Raw genomic sequence first — 21,341 nt, forward strand, 5'->3', positions numbered from 1 at the left:
AAATGATCTTTGTCTCCTGTTGCAGAAACTGAGATCAAAGTTGGCACCAAAGAGGTGCCATTGGGACATTATTAAAACAGAACAAAATGTAGGCTAGAATACTCTTGTTATATTTCTTGATGGCTGAGGAATTTTATGCCTGAAAAACTTCAGCAAAATTTATATTTTTCTCTGGTTTTGGTATTGTTCACCACAAGGTCTTTATCTACTGCAAATTACACATCCATTTAGAGATATTGGTCATTCCCAGTCTCTAATTTGAGATTGTGTTCCTGTAGAATAGAATTTAATATTACAATTTAATAATAAATTTGTACTAAAAAGATCAGTTGCATTACACGGTTAATTCCACTAATTTATATTTCAAAAAGCAATTTTTTTTTTGAGCCTTGTTGATATAAATGCTTAGAAAATAGACTTCTGAAGTGCTCTGCTTCTCTCAGCTGCTGCACCATTAGATGCAATGTCCATCAATGCTGTTAACAGCAAGGATAAGAGAAGTATAAGGGAAGATGGGATGAAAGTACAGGTACAAGAAATCTCAGTCCTGAAAAAAGAGTTCAGGAATAGAACTTTCAGATAGTAACACACTGACAAGACACCACACGATGGCACAAAAGAAAGATTTGGTTTTCTTTTTTGCATTGTATGTACTGCTTAGAAAAGTCCACAGGCTGCAAAGCACAGCACATTTTATGGGCTGGCAGCTGTAATCGAATTTTCTACAGCTCAGACTTCTCCATAGCGCTCAATCATATGCTTTACTTTTGTAACAACCACAGAGGTGTCTCTGCCTTGCTCCTATTGGGGAAAGTGACAATACCTAATAAGAACACTTCATTATCAGACCAACTAAACTGAAAGCACTGTGTGTTCAAACCAATTCAGGTAAAATAGCAAACATTGGAGCCAGCAGGGTCAGTTTGTTTAACATGTAGATGTTATTTCCTTCATAAAGGAGCAGAGTGGTATCAGCACAATGGCTACGCTATAGCAACAACCCTCTTAACTTTTTCCTAGTAGCTGAGATCTAAGATAAACAACCTAGTTTGCAGGAGAGAAGAGCAAAAGACCATTTCAGCATTTTCATCCTCTCACATTTGTTCATAAGAAGATAAGGAAACAAATCTTTGTTGTTCCTGAGTAATAGTGGTAGCCTTCCTTACCATGTTAGTTGTCTACTAACTCTTGAAAGACAGATGCTCACAACTGAAAACTAAGATTAAAGGAGACAAGTTCAGATCTACAAAAACTTAGAAAAATTTTTCTGATAAATTTTAAAAATAGAAGGACAATTTGGTGTTTGTTGTATGGAGTCATGCTTGCAAAAAGTCAGGAGTATAGTTCAAGTACTTCAACTTAGTTTAAGTTCCACAGGCTGTCTGGGACTTGTGGGTTTTTGACATAAAAATAACTACTACTGAAAGTCAAAAAAAAAAAAAAAAAAAGTACAGTTTCAGGACTGACAACCACTGATGACAAATCAATGATGGCTCCCGTAACAAATTTGCAGTCCAAAGTGAAAAACACTATCTACAGCCCAGCTTCTAAAACTAGCATGGTGACAACAATATTTTCCTCAGAGTGAACTTCCATCGCATTCTGAAGACTGAAAGTGCAATGCAGGTTTTCTAAGACGGTGTTTACCCCATCACGATAGCTGTACAGAAAAATGAAGATGCATTCACAGCAAATAGTTGTGCTTGCATTATTTGAATTGGTTGGGAGCATGAACTTCAGCAGTGGGCCAGACAACTGCATATGCTTTTAGGGTCTATTACAGGGTTTGTACAGCCTGTATAATCACAGGTGTGCCACTCAGATGGAACTGCCATTTTTACCTATATTATGTACATTCAAACTAGAGCTCACAGTGGCAGTCACACGTGCACTGACTGTATACACCCTGTAACCTAAACAAGTGCATTTTCTTAAACTTTTTCTTACTGGAACTGTTAAAAGTGTATTTTTTCCCTGATTTCTTGATAGTTTCTTGTTTGTTTTACACATACTTCACAGGCAATTCATAAGCTGCACATATATCACAAATGGACTGCTTATTCTAAACAAGCCATTACGTGAAAAAAGAAAGTCTGCCATCCTGTGGATTTTGTACTTTGTACCACCCATAGCAATACCATGGAGGTCTGTCTTGCTACATACATCTTCTGTGCTCTACTACCAAAACACTTTTACCAGCCCTCAAAATAGTTTCTCCTGCCATGTCCTCCTCCCCACTCTACCCCTGCCTCTTGCCCTTGTGCCTCTACCACTGGCTGGGAAAACGAGGCAGCAAGTACCATTTCAGGTTCCAGTGTCTGTACAAGGTAGGACAATCCATGCGTTGTGGCAGCCTGGCTGCATGCTGAGGAGCCAGCAGATCAGCAAGCAGATTAGGCAGGTGGTGAACTCATGCTATGTCTTTTGCCTTCCTTAAGGCAATAGTTTGGATTTCCCTCTCTTGTACGCTCATGAGTTTCCATTAAGTTGGTACAAGCTTAGTAAATTTAGACTACAACTTTCCTGTCAAATCTAATTAAGTTTTCAACAGGTTCAAAAGTTACTTCAGGAAATGATTCAGGGAAAACGCACTGATGGAAGCACAAGCACCACAACTCCTCAAGTCCATTTCCTTCTGAGTAACAACAACAACAACAAATTACGTATGAAAGATTTACTACTGCTCTTAGGTTTCAAATAGAAGATGTCTCCATACGTTATATATTTAGGTGGGTGTGAATCAACTATTTAGAGGCTGATTTGCATAAAAGCCCACTCAATGCTACCATGTACATGCAACTGCATCAGGCAGAAGTCACAGTAGCATATGGATGTATACAACCAAGAAGTTTTCAAGAATGCCACAGAACTCAGTGTTAGTCTACTACCTGTGTATCGCACCATTCATTCTCCTGCTTCCATTCTCTAATCCCTGTGCAAAGATAGTTACCTGTAAACATTCTTCCTGCAAACCAGAAAAATTTATGCCTGAGCAGAACTTAGTGTTGAGCTACCCTTGGATACAGGCCAATCAGGGCAATGTTGTTACTTCAGGCATTAACTGAGAACATCTAACTATTTCCACAATAATATCCTTAAGACATTATTTCATTACAGTTCCAGTAAACTATCAACATTACGAAGCAGCTCAGGTATAGATGAAAGCCTTTATTCAAAGTACTATCTTTCATAAGCATCAAAGAAAAGAGGAAGAACTGCTTGAAAGCCAAATCAAATGGAAGAGGATCCAGAAAAGTAATTCTGAAATAGGTTTTACTTTTGAGTTTGTTCCAGTAGCATAATTCTTCCCTAAGGACCGAACTTATATGATTAATTTTGAAGCAATTCTTGCTGAAATGCTAACTTCTTAGTTTACTTCCTATGTACTGTATGGGAAAACAAAGCACACCACTTACACACTTAAGACCCTACTCTAATAGAACTGCATAGGCACCACTGCTTTTTCTTATTGCACATAAGCTGATGTCCTGACAATGAAATCCCATACAAACATTTTTCTATAAGGTAAAATGGCAGATTGCAAGTTATGTTTGTTTCAGTTCTTCTTTTATGAACAAGTTACTAGCTTTTATCATATCCTTTCTGCTTCTGAAGATCTAAAAATTTACAAAACTTACCAGTAACTTTAACCCTTCCCTCAAAACAATGATTTAAGAACAACTCTCATCATCATCATCATGTGCCCATATCCAACCCAAGAATGTATTTCTATCATTACCCTGTTCAGGCATCAATCAAAAATCCTAAACCAGAAACAGAGTGCCCTGAAAAATGGAGCATGCTCACAAAATGAAGGTATTTCTTGTCACTAAAAAGTTCAATCTGATTTAAGAAATGCAAATGAGAAACTCAACTTAGGCAAGTACTTGCATTCTCTAGTACTTTTAGCTTAAATCAAATCAAGGTGCAGCCCAAGATATAGCATCATGTGCTACTCTAACCTGGAAAGATAAAGACATGAGCTTACCAATGGGCTGGTTGGTATACAACAGTAACAACTTCACTGCTGCTGATACACACCAATTTAAGTGTAGTTATGAAAGTGAAGTTATCCAGCTTACTCTTTGTTCCCTGATTTCTCTCCAAAACATGAATTCACTAGAAGGGGACACAAATCCCTAACTTAGAAACACATATGGTCTCATCAGAGCTTCTAAATATTCCCCATCCTTTAGGATCATAATTCTAGGCTGAAGCTTCAGTTCACTTTGACATGTCCCACTCTTCATTGAGAAAGTTGTCAGTCAGTTGGCTAAAAATGGGTAAATCAGATGCCTGAGAAATACAGAAGTGGTTGCCACTAACATACAGATAATACTGTAGGTATGTGTAGTCTTCTCAATACTTGTTTCCTCATCTGTCCACAAAGAAACCTAACTTTGCCTTCCAGACAGACAGGATACCTTTTGTAGAGAAAGGTTTAAAGGTATTTGTATGCCAAACAGAATTAATAGATAACTTCACAATCAAAAAGTAAAAAGGGTTACTCAGAAGAAAAAAGATGCACTTTGCATAAGAATAAATATTCAGATGCTGCCACAGTTAAATATTCAAGTATAAATACCTGAAGGTTTTAGTTACAAATATTTAACATTTATATAGACCTGTTTATTAAGATAAATGAAAAAATACAAATATCCCTTTGCTGTATTCTTCAACAACATTATAGCATTATTCATAGCACCAGAAAATTTGTTTTCATAGATAAAAGGTATTAATCTATTTATGAGGTTGTATCATTTGATGAGTAGCTCCTGCAGCCAACACCTTCCTCACTTTAAGAGAAATTCCATCTCATAATACTTATTTCACAGAAAACTAGTATGTACAGGCAGGAAAATGCCAGTGAATTCAAAAAAATACAATAACTTGGACATTTGTTTATATGTCAAAATATTTACCATTAAATTGTTATTCTTGTTTTAATCCAAAAAGAAAATATGCAAGAGAACAGAAATGCTTTATGCTGGTCTGTGAGTGTCTTTGACTAGCTCTATAATTGCAAAAACCAGTTAAATCATAATTAAAAAATACAATCAGTTTTGAATTTTGTTAGTTTCATCAGATGTAACGCCCAAAGCTTTGACTATTACTAGCAACTCTGCTACCAAGAAGGCTTTTTATAACAATGCAGGAACTATTATCAGCTGAGACTTCAAATTAATAGATTCTTCTACTGCAGAGTTTTCAGTTTCACACTGGAAACCACCTGTGACAAGCATTTTGTTCAGCGGGAAAACATTTTCCAGGTGGAAAGAAAAGAAAAAGAAAGAAAAAAGAGAGCAAATGAGAAAACACTACTCATCTTTTCACCTTTAAGAAAAAAGAAAAAAGACAATGATCATTAATTGAAGTGAAGAATAGTTTCTTTTATGAGCAGCATTATTTCAGTAGTTCTCAAGATTTCTTTGTGATCCAGGTTACTGAACCGTACATAGAGATGGAGAGCTGGAGATAGTGGATTACCTTAAAGAATCTTGCAGACATGATGTCCAGTATAGTACAACTTTCAACAAAAATCCCCTTTTGGCCTCAGAGGCAAGCTTCTGTGAATACATTTCAAGATCTGGCCTGATACCAGCTTAATGAAGTTCTATAATTTATCAGATCTTCTGTTTAGACGTTGGTGAGCCCTGTCTGTGCCTAATGCACCAAGATTTTTTTCTTATACTGAAGAGAGTCTAAAAATATAAAATAGTGATTCCAGTAAGAGATGACACTGATGTTCTTTCAAACTGAATTTTGATGGAGATAACATTTAAGAACATGCACACAGACCTAAATAAGTCCTGGAAATGTTACAGTACTTTGTGCATTTCCTGGCATTTTAACAATTAATTTGTGTTAAAACTGCTCTTTAATTAACCTACATTTTTCCTGAACTCTCTCAAAGAGTAAGGAAATGGTATAGAAAAAAAAATTCTCAATGATGCATTTACTAGACAGGGGTTAAATCCAAATCACTATACTCAATTATGTAAAAACTTGAGTTCAAATCTACACTCTCTTTTTATTAGCCCCCACTATGAACTTGGCATTTGAACTAGTTTTCAGTAGCTTGGCTATAGTGCACACATGCAATCATACTGTTTGCAAAGGATGAAGCTAAGCATTAACTTTGCTTTCAACCTACTATTTTTTGGGTTTAGATATCCAGTTACAATTATGTGCCAAGCTAGCTGTTCTACCCGAAACAAACAAAAACCCTGCCTCTTCCATAGGAGTTTGGTAATCTTATCTAAAGTTTGCATTTGTTTGGTTAAACTATAAATCTTCAGTAACATTTAAGATTACAGAGCTTAAACAGTAAGTTATGCCGTACCTAGTTATCTACTCTATGTTAATGCTTACAGACAATTCAGAGCTTGAAACAGAAATGTTAAAGAAAAAAAGAACAATATGATAACTAAACTGCTATTAAAACAACACTGCTTGTATCAATTAATCTGTTTTTAAAGGACTGCCATACCATACTGTTCTATGAATTATTATCAAACGTGGCTAACAAGTTACTGGCCTTGAGTAGATTTAACAAGATCCAAAATGAATATCATGTGCTGGATTCCCTACTTCCACCTTTTATATATGTATCAAGTATTTTTGTTCTTAAGTTGAAATGTATGTGTATATAGTCATGTTCACTTGTCCACATGGTGTGTATATGCATGTACATACATGACAGCATGTGTGCACATATGTGCATGCGGAGTGTATTGTGCATCCAGTCAATCTCTAAACATTTCTAAGTGAACTTTACTTCTTTCTGTGAGCTACGTTCCTTCCATGTAAATGACAGTACAGGGTACATGGCAGAGGTACAACATAGTTACTATATTACAGTCTTTAAAAGAGATGTTCCCAAACTGTTGTGGTAACAAGTTTCCTCCATTATACAGAATATTCTGCTTGTGCCACCTTTTTCAAAGTCTTTCACCTGGCCTTCTTTGTTGTTTGTTCACTCATACCAAATGCAGCAACTAGTAGTTTTAGAAAACTGCTAAAAATCTGTATTTCATCTCTTCAAACCTGCCCTCTGTCCCTAGTCACAGAAAAATAAATAAATGCCTAGAGTGGCGTTTTGTGCAAAGGTCCCCAAGCTCTGCCTTTACATACACCCTGATATATGAGCTAGTGCTCATCTTTACTGACAGTTTCCACATATGAAAATGTCAGAGCTGAAATTGCACTAGATTTCAGTACTGCATGAAGTGCATTAGTGCCAAACCTGAAGGACATATAGTTAGTGTCAAAAATGGGAAGATATGACAACACAATCAAGTCATTTCACCACCTCATCTTCCTAGACTCTCTTTCCTGAGGAGCCTTTATCTACTGCAGCTCTCCAGTCTGGTGAGCAGTTCCACCGTCTCCCTATAATCCCCAACAGGAGAAGCCACAGCTCTGCCAATGCACATGGACTTCTAATTCCACATCTGTCTCCTCTGCTGTACACAGGTGTCAGGCTGATTTCACAGGGAAAGTGCAAATGCCTCTGGCATTATGCTGTACCCCACACCCTTCTCTGATCCCCATGCTTTCACTTTTCTTCAGGTTGTGGTCATTCTGCCCTGACATCTGTCGTTTAAAACACTCCTCACTGGGTTGGCAAGCCCATTGGCAAAGATGCTCTTGCCCTACTTTGTCAGATGGACCTTATGCCTGCCTTGCAGTACCCAATCGCTTAGAAGAGGACCTAGTGGTTGTAAAAGACAAAGCTGTGGTTATGATACCAGCTTTGCAGCCGAGTGTTGCTTTGCTGGAGATGTCCTTTCCTACCTGAACCTTTCTCCTTCACTGTCAGGATCAAGAACACCACCACCTGGGCCCTCAGTGCCATGTAGCCAATCTTGATACATTCGTGGTCACCTCTTTCAGTAACGTGAGAACCCATACAGGTAAGTGGGAAAAGGCAGTGTTCTGAATCTGGACCAACCCTAGCCGTCTCTCCACAACATCCTGGACCTCAACCCAAGGGAGGCAACAAAACCTTCCAAGACATCAGGCTGGGTTGACAGACAGATACTTCAAGAGGGAATGCACCAGCAGGCAGTCTCCAGTGATGATGGGCATTTTTTCTTTTGGTGCAGACACTCTGGCTCAGCTGACTCTGACACCTCCCCAGACCAAGCCTGTTCTTGCTCACTCATTTCCAGGGCACTAAATCTGTTCTCTAGCTCCAACTTGTGTTGCCAGAAGTCACAAGTTTCCAGCCTTCCCCATCATGGGAATCTTTATCCTTACCCTCTGTTCCTGAAGAATAGTCTCTAACTGTCCCTCCTTCCTTGCACTGTGGGATTTGAGCTCTCACCTTTGAAGGATACCTGTGAAGACCTTGTCAGTCTTGCGTTCCCTATCCTTGATGGTATGCAATCTGTTCATCTCCTCCTGCAGCTCCTTTACCCCAGTACCTCAAAGAGAACACATCTCCCACAGGTGAAGCCACCATCACCCCCAGTCCCAGGAAGAGGCACCAGATGCTCCCTGCAGCCTAAGACCTGGAAGGCAACATCCTCACCAGTGCTATCATGATTGAGGACTCAAATCTGCCAAGGATAACTGCTCCAGCAACTGTCTCCCTGTGCAACGTCTCCATTGTCACTGTACAGCCTCAAGCAGTCCCACGCCATCTGCAGCAGAGCTTCAGAGCCCCTTTGCACACCTGCGTGTTTCTGTTAGCTGCATTCTGGGAGCTGCGACCAAGAGCTTGGATCAAAACAGAGTATTCCAGTTATACTGCTCTTCTATACAAGAGATTATACAAAATTCCCACAATGCTTAACACACTAACTTCATGATGCAACTTAATATGATGTTATGGCACAAGACTACATAGATTTTTGATTTAGAAACATGTACAGGCACTGAGAGTTAGCAAGATTTCCCTTAGAAAACAGAACATTTCTGTGTCTGTTGTCAGATCACGTAGGACACAACCAGAAGTGATGTTAATTGGGATGATTTGGGGGAGTGGAATAACTTCGCAGTCACTTGTGGGGGAAGAGAGCTTCTCCCATTTGCTTACTATATCCAGTCTATGTTATAAAATTTAAATGTAGATGAAAGAATGTGAATGAAATATTCAGTAATGTGCTTCATAGTTTATTGACATATGACACTGTGGATCTTAGAGAAGTCCTAACATGAAGTTAAACTTCTTTGGGATTTTAATCAGCTTTAAGTCAGTGGTACTATAAAATCCTTAGTATCAGATATACTAGGTAGCCAGGGGAACTTGCAGAAGTACTGTCTAAAGAACTTGAGCATACACACTGTGGAACAATACTCAAGCTTCCTCAGATACTGGTAGGACAAAAACTTTGTTCATAAAAAGCTTAAATAAAAATATGTCAGGGAAACTTACAAAGTTACCCACCTACATTAATATAAGAGGCTATTACCTTCTTAGCAGACACTATCACAGCTGGATGCAACTCCATTCAGCAGAACGATGTGAAAAGGATTACAGAAAGCATCTGTCAGAGCAGATATGATTCAGAAGAGTGACTGAGCTAGCCTTTAAGTGAAGAACCCATGCATTTTCAACATAGCTTACAAAGAGAAAACATCTAATAGCAACATTAACTGCACTTCAGTATGTCCACTCTAGAACTATCTCCCGTTGCAAGCCACATTAAAATATGTTATCTTTCCATTTGTATCCGATTAAAAAAATACCGTACCTCACAGTAAAATCATAGGAGCAAGACGCCAATAAGGTTGCATGGAATGGTGAAAACTGCAAGAAAATTAAACAGAACAACTTTTAAAGTAAAATCATTGTGAATGTATACAGACTTATAAAAAGTAGAAAATTACCAAAGTTTAACTATATTAACTGTTTTGGTACGTACCACATCACAGACTACATCAGCAAATTTCTCCGTTATGCTTCTAATTACAAAGAGTGCTCTATGGGATCCTGCTTTGGTTTGATTTCATTACAGCAGTACCAAACAACCCTGCTGTAAAGTTAAGAAGTTTTAGGACAGTCATATAAACAGTCATTAAATTCTGCTTTTGGGTGACAAGTTGAGTATCATCTCATTATATAAATGTTTGAGAAAAGCCATGTGACCAGTTTATTATTTTCAGAGAGGGAAAATCTGGGCCATACTGAAGAGAATGCAAGGTATATTACTGTCATCAATTCCACATCCTAAGATTTTGAAATTATTTACAGAAATGGGAAAATTAGAGATAAATTGAAAAACTGAAGGCAGCATAACCTCACTTCATAATTTCCCTGCCTCCTGCAGGGCATTTAATGGGACACACTCTTCTATGATCTCTTGCAGACAGGTCTAAACACTGCAAGCAATAAGGATGCAGTTATGTAAAATTGTTCACCTCGGCTCCAGCTTTTTGGCAACCCTCAATTTCTAACCATTTTAAGGTCAGTATTTCTCAGCAGGAAATACACAATTCATTGACATAACTTCAATTTGAAAAGCAGGTCCCCCACATCATGGTTCATAGGTAAGATTCTTCCTGCAAGACTTCCAACACTATTCACTGCTACTACGAAGTCAAAAGTTAAGCCGGAGCTATTGCCACAACTGCCCAAGCTGCCAAGACAGCGGTGTACGTTGTTGCCTGCTGAACCCTGCTGACGGAGTTCTCTTTACTGTAGCAGAACTGAGGGATGTGCATGCTTGAACTTTAACCTCCTCAGATTTCCTATAGTCTTTCTGGAGGGGGGTGTGGAATCATAACAAAACATCTTTCTCTTCTGTATCCCAAGAATATTAATACTGAAGAAGTAGTCTGATGGGCAGCAAAACCCAAAGGCATGTTTCCCGCATGCCCCCTTTGCATCTTTATCCACGTAGTTTCAGATGAAGCAAAAACATCTTGTCAAAGTTGAAAAGCTATCATAACCTTAAGTATCCTAGAAACTTACCTAAGCAAACTCTGTCAATATACTTAGCAGAGTGCCACACATACAAGTTGAAAGAATTTGCACAATGTCTTTCTGCTACAAAGTGAAGATAGTATTTTAAAATTCCGTTCCACTCAACTGTGAAATACTACAACTTTATCACCTGAACAGTTGTATACAAACAGAAGAGACCAGCATATCACCCAGCCTGACCTCCAATATTTCATAGATAATTCACCCAAATATCTTCAGGTAAACTCAAAAGCCATAACTACCTTTCAGTATAAGAGATTGAAGTCAGCTAAGAATATGCAACAGCCAAATGCACCAATGAAAAGGGCTCCAGATGACCTCAGTGTGCTGATAATGCCCTGTACTGCAGTGAAAGATCATGAGAAATCTGCAGGAATCCTGACAGTATCATGTTGGGTAGAATTCCTTGCCAGCCTCAGATCTGACAGTCAATATAACTCTGAACAAGTGAACAGAATACAAAAGACAGACAGCTGAAGAGTGTGATTTCATGGTTGGTTTAAGCCAATTTAAGAATGCACTGCTGCCAAGAGTCATGGCCTTCCCTTCCCTGTCCACTTCAGGCTGCGTGCTCCTGCCCCCCCCGCCTTTGTGTCAGGGCTTGCAATTGTGCAGTTGAGCAACAAATTGAGACAGCTTAGTGATCCAGACAGAAACTAGTCACTTTTAGGGACAGGATTTTTACTCGGAGCAATCAGCTGAGTCAGCTTGCTGCACAGCTTTGTAATTGCTAGTGTCAACACAATGTAGGGGGGAAGGGACATGAGTAGACAGCTGCTTCTATTTAAGTAGCATACAGGTCTCTCTACATTTAGTGTGACTGGTGAGCTGTACCACACAAATGTAGATATGCTGCACCACCTCTAAATGCTGGCCCACATCCTCTTACCTTATGTCCAGAGGGACCATGTCTATCTTGAAATGGAAGCTATAAAATCCTGCTGAGACGGAACAGAAGTCACATGCATACACAGCCTCTCCACTGTGTCCTTAAAGCCACTCAGTGAACTGATCTCAGAGGCTGGTGAAAAGAAAGTTCTACTGCTGGCCAACTCATAATAATAATTTCAAGGCATTGTAAGAAAACAGGGAGCTTGATGGACCATAAAATGGAAACTCAAATGAGACTGTATAAGAATATAAAAGATACCCTACACAGTAAGGCCAACAGTCTTCAAGCCTAGTGCTCTATGTTTACATGGCAACTTTCGTATTTTAGTTTGTACTGATCACCTCTGGTCCTCTCATTAAATATCACTGAGAAGAGTCAAGCTTTGTCTTCTCCGTTTCCCCCAATCATTCATACACAGTGATAAGATCCTCCCTAAGCCTTCTCTTCTCCACACCAAACCCAGCTATCTCAGCCTCTCCTGGTAGGACAAAGGCTCCAGTCTCATAACCTTCTCTGCAGCCGTTTGCTGGATTTACTCCAGTATGTCCATGTCTCCCTTGTATTAGGAAGCCCAGAACTGGACCCAACACTCTGCATGCGGTCTTGCTGGTGTGGTGAGTAGCGGGGAAAGATCACTTCCCTCAACCTGCTGACAATGCTTTTCCTAATGCAGCCCAGGATTATAGAGAATAGAAAAATTAGAGATGCTATCCCTGTGCAGCTTTTCTAGTATCTGTTTATCAACCAGCTGCTATCCATAAACCTGATGACACTGCCTGCCTATGCAACGTCTTCTGCAGAGAGCTAATTCAAGAAGTCTACCATCTGATGTAGAAAAGAAGTCCTTCCATCTGTTCGTAAACCCATCTTCTGTAGTTCCATCAAGTTCTATTATCACAGGTTATGGTGAGTAACAATTCTGTGTTCACTTTCTCCATTTTATCAGGAAGATAATGTGCTGTGAATCCCTTAGTGGTAGAGCTGGTTTTTTAAAAGATCCCACTAACTGTCAGAGAGTAAGAATATGACAGTCTGTATTGATTAATACCATATTGATTCATCTGTCTAAACGGCTGTCAAATAGGAGCTGCAAACTTATCTTGTTTAAAAAAGACAAGAAAAAACAAATTTGAACACCACTGCTAAATGTTCTTCTGCTATCAAGAACATTTAAGAGAGCCAGATTAGAGCATGGTCATGCAGGAATTAAATTCGGGGAAAAAAGACTGGACAGCCACCACCAGTGGGGACAGCATGCAAAGGTAGCTGAGATAAGGAAGAGCAGGAGCCTCCCAGGCTATCTGGCTGCAAACAGGATTGATGATATGGAACCACTCCCTTTTCTGACAAATTACAACCTAAGCACAGTAACTTCTAAAGTTGTTAGACACACATTAAAAATTCCAAGGGCACATGAAGCAAAATACTGAGCTGGGATAATTTTTTTTCTGCCAGTTCAGCCGTCCTAGAATACATTAATAAACATACCTGTTCTTGAAAGGCTTTAAAATGATCAGGTATATATCTGACTAATATAAAAAAATAGTAAGAACTGAATATATGAAAAAAATGTCATTGTGCCTCTAGAACAAATCCCTGTTGGTGGGTGATCTAGTAGTACACAGATCCAGTATAGCCATCTGTAGACTTTCATGCACAAAGTTTTGAAATTTCTTTGAACATTTTAATGTTTCCTTTGTTTACACAAAAATACATATTCACAATGAGTTCTATACCTTGCCTTATGTGAATATTGACCCTTTGCATAGAAACAAAGAGGCACAGCACCATTTAAAAAATGAATTAGCAAAGGTATTTTCTCTATCTCAAATGCCATATAACATAGCAGAAGTAAACCTCCCAACACTCTCTCAAGCTCTCAAACACTCCTCATGGAAATATATTGACTTTGAAATCTCAGCAATCTGCTAAATATCAAAGTATTCTACAGTGCTGAAATGAAGGTTTCCAAGAACAATCACTACAGCATGTAAAATCTTCAACACCCATTTTATTTTTGCTAGTCATTAGATAATATAAAATATTACTGCTTTCCAGAAAGATTTGTTTAACAATTCAGTGGTGGTCAGCAGGGAATAAAATACAACTTACTTTTACTCTTCTGATAGCATAGGTATGACCAAGCAAGATGAACACTGGTTGACGGATGTTCCGCAAATCCCAGCCTTTCAAGCTACAGTCAACTGCACCAGTTACCAGCAAATTCTGATGATTTGATAAAACACAGATGTATCAGGAAAATGTAATTATTAAATTGCAATGATGTGCATGTTGGCTACAGAAGTTAGATAAATCAAACAATACAGATGAATAAATCACAAATGAGGTCTCCAGTGTGTAAATTCAAGACAACAGAGAAATACAATCTGTTTCTCCACTATGGACTATTCTGTCCACTATACAAAATAAGCAAAACCTCCAATCTACTTGAGCCATCCATCTGTTGGAACAATGCTCTTCTGAAGATGTAGTAATAAGTGAAAGCAACAAAGCAACTAGACATAGTTTTCTAAAGAGACGATGCATTAATGTTGCAGTAAAAAGACCCACTATTTAATGAGAGTTCTTCAAACAGGAAACCAGTTGGACTAACAGGTTTATACCTCATCATATTTGCACCAGTCACAGCTCAAGATCTCAGCCTGGTGGGCTGGTATCACAAGGTTGACTTTGGGAGCTTTCACATCCCAAACTCTTAAAGTCTGGTCACCTGAAACAAAGAGAAATTGATACAACATTGTTGAATCAATTATGGGATATAGTTAATCCTCTAGTATTTAGTAGGCAACTATTTCTTAGTTTGTATTTCATACAGCTATTACATGATGACACTCATGCCAAATAGAGCTAGCACATTATAGACACAGAGGTTAGATTAATGCAAAAAAGGAATCAGAACTTACTATTGCTGTTTCATTAGAAAAGAAAATAAGAACTACTTCATTTTATTGCTAACACTTCCATTATTTTCTAAACTCTAATTTGATCAAAAGGAGACGGGGTAAAATACTTAACATCTAACTACAGTAGTAATAGCTTAAGGTCCATTAAAAAATGGACTTAGAAGACCAGAATCATAGAAAAACTTTCTCTGCAAGCCAGCTGTGAAAAAGTACCTAGACACATACTTTTGGCACGCAGAAAAGTGAACAGTATTTAAAATGCAATTTATCTCCAGATTCTTTCAATGAAGGGAAAAATGATGATGCATTATCTGTACTCATCATGTGCAAAACCTGCACAGTTACTCTTGTTGAAATACCAGAAGATCAAGTAATTCTGCTGTAACTATTACACATATTAAAGGCAATGTCTGCTTTAACCTCCGAGCCCATACACACACCTGCACATGTGCGTGCGCACACACACAGCTCTTCGGAGAGCAGTGGAGTCCAGCTTAGCTTAACAGTTGTGAATCACCTGAGCGCCTCTATCTCCAGCCATAAACTGCCTTCTACCCCTGAAGATCTTTACCATTTGCGTATACCCTTCTTACAAATTCAGTTCTTAATGGCTTACAAAGACATGGAAAACTGCATCAGCTGACAACCATGCTTTTCAATTTTTTTTTTTAAATTGTGATTCTCTCATTAACCCTGAATATTTAGCTTTGTATCAGCAAAAATGGATTCTCCAGCTCCTTTTTTTACAGAGAGAGAAAACTGATTAGAACTCATGATTATGATTGTGTTCATCCAAGAGACAAATTAAATCTCTAGAAGCTGTATCCAAACACCCATGATTTCTACAGAAATCATGTATCAGTACTACCTAAATTTAAAAAACACAGTTTTACCTTGCAGCTGAAGAAATGACTGATGTTTCTTTGCCAGAAACACTTCTGGAAATTCTCAGATTGGTTATCATCAATAATTATGATTTTTATGCTGTTTAGATACAAGCATTTTGATGGTTTTAATGCCCATTTGGTCACTGGCCTTAAAATATACAGCTGGGCACACAAAATCATTGGTCTTTTTAAGAAGCTGGCTACAGTTGAAGCAAACCCATCCTTACAGCCACAACAATATTCCTATTGCATTTGCAGAAAGACACAAAATGGTTGCAAAGTCTGAATGCAAAAACAAAGCTAGAGTGAGCTTGGTTCCACTACCAGACACAAGACTAGTGTTATGACTGTGGTGCTACACAGATCACAGGAAGCTCTGCTCTTACGGTTGGCTGGCTTTTCCTCAGACTCCATGATTGTGAGAGATACAGTACTCTTGGTGGATAAATTCCCTACCTGTAAGGTGGGAACAACACATGTTTTCTCACAATTTTAACTCCCCTCATCGATTTTGGTACTATCAAGAGTAAAACTGCTGCTCAGTATATGCACAGCACTCCTGAAAATGACACCCTGCAGTCAGCTGAAGCCCCAGACATCACTAAAGTGCTTATAAAAACAGGCCAACATATGGAGAGGAAGGAACATAACCAGCAGGGTCTTGGCAAGAAAAGGGTAGTATGCTCATCCACCCACCATTAGTCTTGTTATCTGCTTGCCTGCGGAGGACAGATTTCAGTTTGAGTCTTAAGTCTTTCTGAGCTATTATAATGGACTTCTTAAAAAGCTTTTATTTTAATTTCATCAGATAACACAAGATTTGAAGGGGAAACACGTATTTCACTGTAGACAGGACCATTTTTCCTAAGCAAATAAATATATAAATCCAGGTGAACTAGAATGAACTGCTACAGAGATGGGCCACAGTAGCATTATGAGGGCCAAAAACGTTTGGAAAAGTAAGTTCCTCAGCCAATAACAATTTCGACACTAAATATACAATTGCTCCAATTATGTCTTTTTTAATAGAAAATGCTGATGCACAAGAAAAAGAATTATTTTCCCTTTTTATTATTATTTTTATTTATTTGAAAATGCTAGACTTAGCTGTCATTAATTCCGGCTGGCACTATTTGTGAAATGTTTTTAATGCAATAACATAACATGCAAGTGAGCCTTTCTGTGAACAGAACAGGCTGAATTAAAGCCAAAGGCAAATCCAATTTGTCCATTTAAGTTAGCTGAAGAATCAGATTAATTAAAAAGAAAAAAAGAGGCTGATAAGCTAAACAAGTGTAATCTTGACACACATTTTAACAAACTTTATTTTTACCTCAAACATCTTTCTATGACCTCACTATATATATTTATATTTCTTTTCAACAAAAATTGCTGTAAAAAATTTTGGAATTTCCATGATTCCTTCAAACCTGCACTTCAAAGGATACATTTCTTCCATATGGCAAAGCAGAAGCAGGATAATAATAATAGAAAGTACAACTAAAGCACACCTAGTACAATCATATTCACTAACAGCTACTGCCAGTTTGCATACCAAAGTAAGCAACCAAAAAAAGTGGCCAACATTTCCCCCACAAAATATTTCTATTTTTGTAAGAAGCAATTTCTCTATGGCAACAGATTTTTGCTGGTCTGTTAGATAATTACGATTCCAGATTTGTTTGTATATTGTACTTGCTTTCTTTCATTTTAATGAATATTTGTGAAATCTTGGACGAATCAATAGAACTACACAATATATACTCATCTATTCAAAATTTTTGAAAGAGATGCTAATCTACAAGTACATCATCCCCGTACATGGGATAAAGACCACTAATGTGAATCACAATGTATGACAGTGAAAAGATACAGTTTATTTAAGATTTAAATTTCATGTAGGTTTTACACTGGTTTTTTAATCACAGATGTATTTTACCCAAATCCATAAATGATAATCTCCTAAGTCCTGTGATAAGGACCACCTAAGCAATCATTGCCAAATAGTGCAGAGGTAAAACATTAACTATAAAAAACAGCTAGGTATTTGGGAGATCATTAAAAACTCAAGAAACCTTAAACACTATCTGAAGGCAAAAAGGATTCTAACCAGGACAGATACAATGTTTTTCAAGAACTAAAGTAAAGTAGTTAGCTCAAAGTTTTACTTCTAAAAAAATCAGATTAATTTTTTTAAGTTCTAAAGCAAGAAATCTTATTTTCTGACACTGTTCTCTTATGAAGAGGAAAAAACCCACCAAAAAACATATATTTAATTTACTGTAGGAAAAGAATTCAGCATAAGGGACAGAAGTATTGGAATATAAGGTGTAACAACATAAAATGGTTTGGGTTGGAAGGGACCTTGAAGATATTCTAGTTCCAACCCCCCACCATGGGCAGGGACACCTTCCACTAGACCAGGTTGCTCAAAGCCCCATCCAGCCTGGCCTTGGGCACTTCCAGGGATGGGGCATCCACAGCTTCTCGGGGCAACCCCTTCCAGCACCTCACCAGCCTCACAGTAGAGAATTTCTTCCTTATAGCCAATCTAAATCTACCCTCTTTCAGTTACAAGCCATTCCCCCTTATCCTATCATTACATGCCCTTGTAAAAAGTCAATGAAATCTCAATTAAAGTAAGTACTTCTGCAGTGCCATTAAGCGATTACAAGTTAACATTATTTGCTTACTTGTATGTATTTTTAAATACTAAACCAGACTAAATTATTTAGCCAGAATGACATAGAAAATGTGGGAGAATAAGAACAGAACCCAAATCTAATGACTCTCAAAACCCATCTTTTTAGGCATGTTAAAACAATCATGCTGTTTCTGTCATAGATACTTGTCCTGGTTCTGGCTGGGAGAAAGTTAATTTTCTTCCTAGTAGCTGGTACAGTGCTGTGTTTCAGATTTAGGATGAGAATAACATTGATAACACACTGGTGCTTTAGTTGTTGCTGAGCAGTGCTTACACTAAGTCAAGGACTTTTCAACTTCTCTTGCTGCCCTGCCAGCAAGCAGGCTGGGGGTGCAAAAGAAGCTGGGAGGGGACACAGCTGGGACAGCTGGCCCCAACTGGCCAAAAGGGTATTCCATACTATATGACGTCATGCTCAGCATATAAAGCTGGGGGAAGGAGGAAGGAAGGATGTTTGGAGTCATGGTGTTTGTCTTCCCAAGCAACTGCTACACGCGACGGAGCCCTGCTGTCCTGGGGACGGCTGAGCACCTGCCTACCCATGCAAAATGGTGAATGAATTCCTTGTTTTGCTTGCTTGCATGTGTGGCCTTTGCTTTATTTATTAAACTGTCTTTATCTCAACCCCTGAGTCTTCTCACTTTTACTCTTCCGATTCTCTCCCCAGTCCCACTGAGGGGGGACTGAGCAAGTGGCTGCGTGGGGCTTAGTTGCCAGCGGGAGTTAAACCACGGCAACAGCAGAAGCGAACCTAGAGCAGGATTAATAAAGCTCATGAGATTCCACACAAAGCGACAGAAATAGTGACATGAATAGCAGCTTTATTTAAATCATTCAACAGGACTCTACTGAATGCACAAAATCTACTTCCACGTAGCACAACCTAGATAGCAAATAAACATAACTGCCAGTGGAAACATACTTCGCAACTGGTAAGTTTTTGGTCTGATACAAAACGCTGTAAAGCTAAGAAACCAAAGAGCTTTAAATTATTTCTGAGAAGACCTCAATAGAATCTTTTTTCTGAAAGGAGTAAATCGTTTTAAGAAAATAATAATTAAAAAAAAAACATCAGTGAAAACTTCTTTCAGTGTTTTCCAAGATGATTAAACATAAATCTTGGGTCCAAATATTTATTTCAATATTGACTTAACTTATGACTTACTATTAAATGATTTTTCAGCAAATGGCAATATTGGCTAGATACTTAAGTCCAAACCAAATGACCCAGAACCTATTAATTCACTGTAAAAACCTGTGAATGCATTTTCCTTCTTAACACTTAATCATTATTTCACAATGCAAGATTCTAATATAAAAAGTGCTTTATATTCTAGCATGTGCTGCATACAATACTTTACTATGGTTAGCATATACTATAAATTGAGGGCTAAACTCATTTCCTGAGAAATATTTCAGCTTGCACATCAGAGGACGACTTAGCAAAGCTTACTGAGCACAAGACTTGGATGAATTCTCCACTGTGCTGGTATGTCTTGAAGCAATAGATTGCAAATGAAAATGCCCACCTGACTTCATTACACAGATGTGACACAACAAAGTAAGCAAGTCAATTATATTTTAATACCTTCTAGCATAAACATCAGTTTAGCTAAACTGCAACAAAACACAGTAAGCGTGTATTCAGTTTGCTCTCTAGATACTCAATTTGTACAATTTGTACAATGCACTAAATTGAAGCCTCTTACTCTTTTATCCCTTGAGGATTTGTATTCCAAAAATGACCAACTTGTGCAAAGCCTTGAACCTTGTTCATGATGGCGTTTCTTCTAGCACATTCAACAAACAAGCAACCAGCAAAGAACTTGTAAGAAGCAAAGAGTTGGACCCACACCACACAAGCTAATGGAATATAAATCTCTAGTGAAGTGTTTTGAAATCCATGACTGTCATAGAAGAACAGAAAATTATTTCCTGCAGGTTTTTTGGAACCTGAACACACACAAACATCTTTGGATGTATGTTGGATGGATGGAGCTCCACTCCCCAACTGCTCTTTGTTTTGCTCTGTGCTACTTTTGAAGCAGGAATGTAAGCTGAAGCTTTAGAAAGCTGAAGCCAAAGAACAGACAACCCCAGATTTGGTCCAATAACTTACACATGGAAAACACCTCTTTTTTGAGGAGCTGCACTCAAGGCTATTCCAACTAATTCAGTAACCATCCTCTTAGTAAATGTACACCTTCCCCAGCTCATTATTTCATGCCAAATAATTTGTTCATTTTTAGTTTTCTTTCACAATTTGGATCCCAAACACAAAAAGGTGTGCCAAGACTACATGCCAGCCTGATTTATGAAACTACAGCTTGACAACCCCTTAACTACACACATTTGTCACTAAGACCACTAGGCAAGAAGACAAACTTTTTAAAAATCAACTCACTATGTCAGGGCTGGCAATAAAACAGAATATGAGATCAACAACGTTTTTTACTTCTAACCTTAAAGTCTAGCAATGAATGCAAGGGATTACAAAGAGTGGAGGCTGGATTTACAAGTTCGTTTGTAAACCACCAAAGCTACAGTTCCCCAACACTTTTGTCAACATAATAAAAAATTTCCAGAAACGATCACATCTTGTTGTTGTACGAGAAAATTTTTTGCCCTGGGCTTTCAGTCTGAAAAATAAGTCTTTGAGCAAAGAATACAATTAATTGACCTAAATACTGATGAAAACAGACATTATCTCGCCAGATTTAAAAAACACTTTTCCCCCGTATTCATTATTTATTTAAGATGTTATGAAAACTATGCATGTGCCCTAACCAGCCAACTTAAAGAGTGTGGTAATGATTTAAAAATGAATGCGGCATTAAAACTGAGTTCCCGTAGCTCAGATAAAAGTTAGCAGTTATTCTAAATCTGGGCTTTGCCAAATCCAAACCACTCATATTTTTATTTGCCATTGTCATATCTGTATCAAAGAATACTGCAGTTACACAGATTAGGGTAAAATGGTACTCATTAGTTACTTCCCACT

The 21,341-nt window shown here is 38.1% G+C and overlaps 1 protein-coding gene across 2 annotated transcripts in view; it reads right to left on the bottom strand.

Annotated features, from left to right (window-relative positions):
- PEX7 (peroxisomal biogenesis factor 7) overlaps nt 1-21,341 on the bottom strand; it is a 50,424-nt gene that overhangs the window by 15,393 nt on the left and 13,690 nt on the right. For both annotated transcript variants that reach the window (XM_040598067.1, XM_040598066.1), the window contains 3 exons: nt 14,450-14,556; nt 13,938-14,051; nt 9,702-9,757 (listed from right to left, as the gene is read on the bottom strand). In XM_040598067.1, coding sequence (XP_040454001.1) covers nt 9,702-9,757; nt 13,938-14,051; nt 14,450-14,556 — 277 coding nt within the window. The remainder of the gene's footprint in view (nt 1-9,701; nt 9,758-13,937; nt 14,052-14,449; nt 14,557-21,341) is intronic.

Source organism: Falco naumanni, chromosome 6 (assembly GCF_017639655.2).
Source record: "Falco naumanni isolate bFalNau1 chromosome 6, bFalNau1.pat, whole genome shotgun sequence".
Taxonomy (NCBI): Eukaryota; Metazoa; Chordata; class Aves; order Falconiformes; family Falconidae; genus Falco; species Falco naumanni.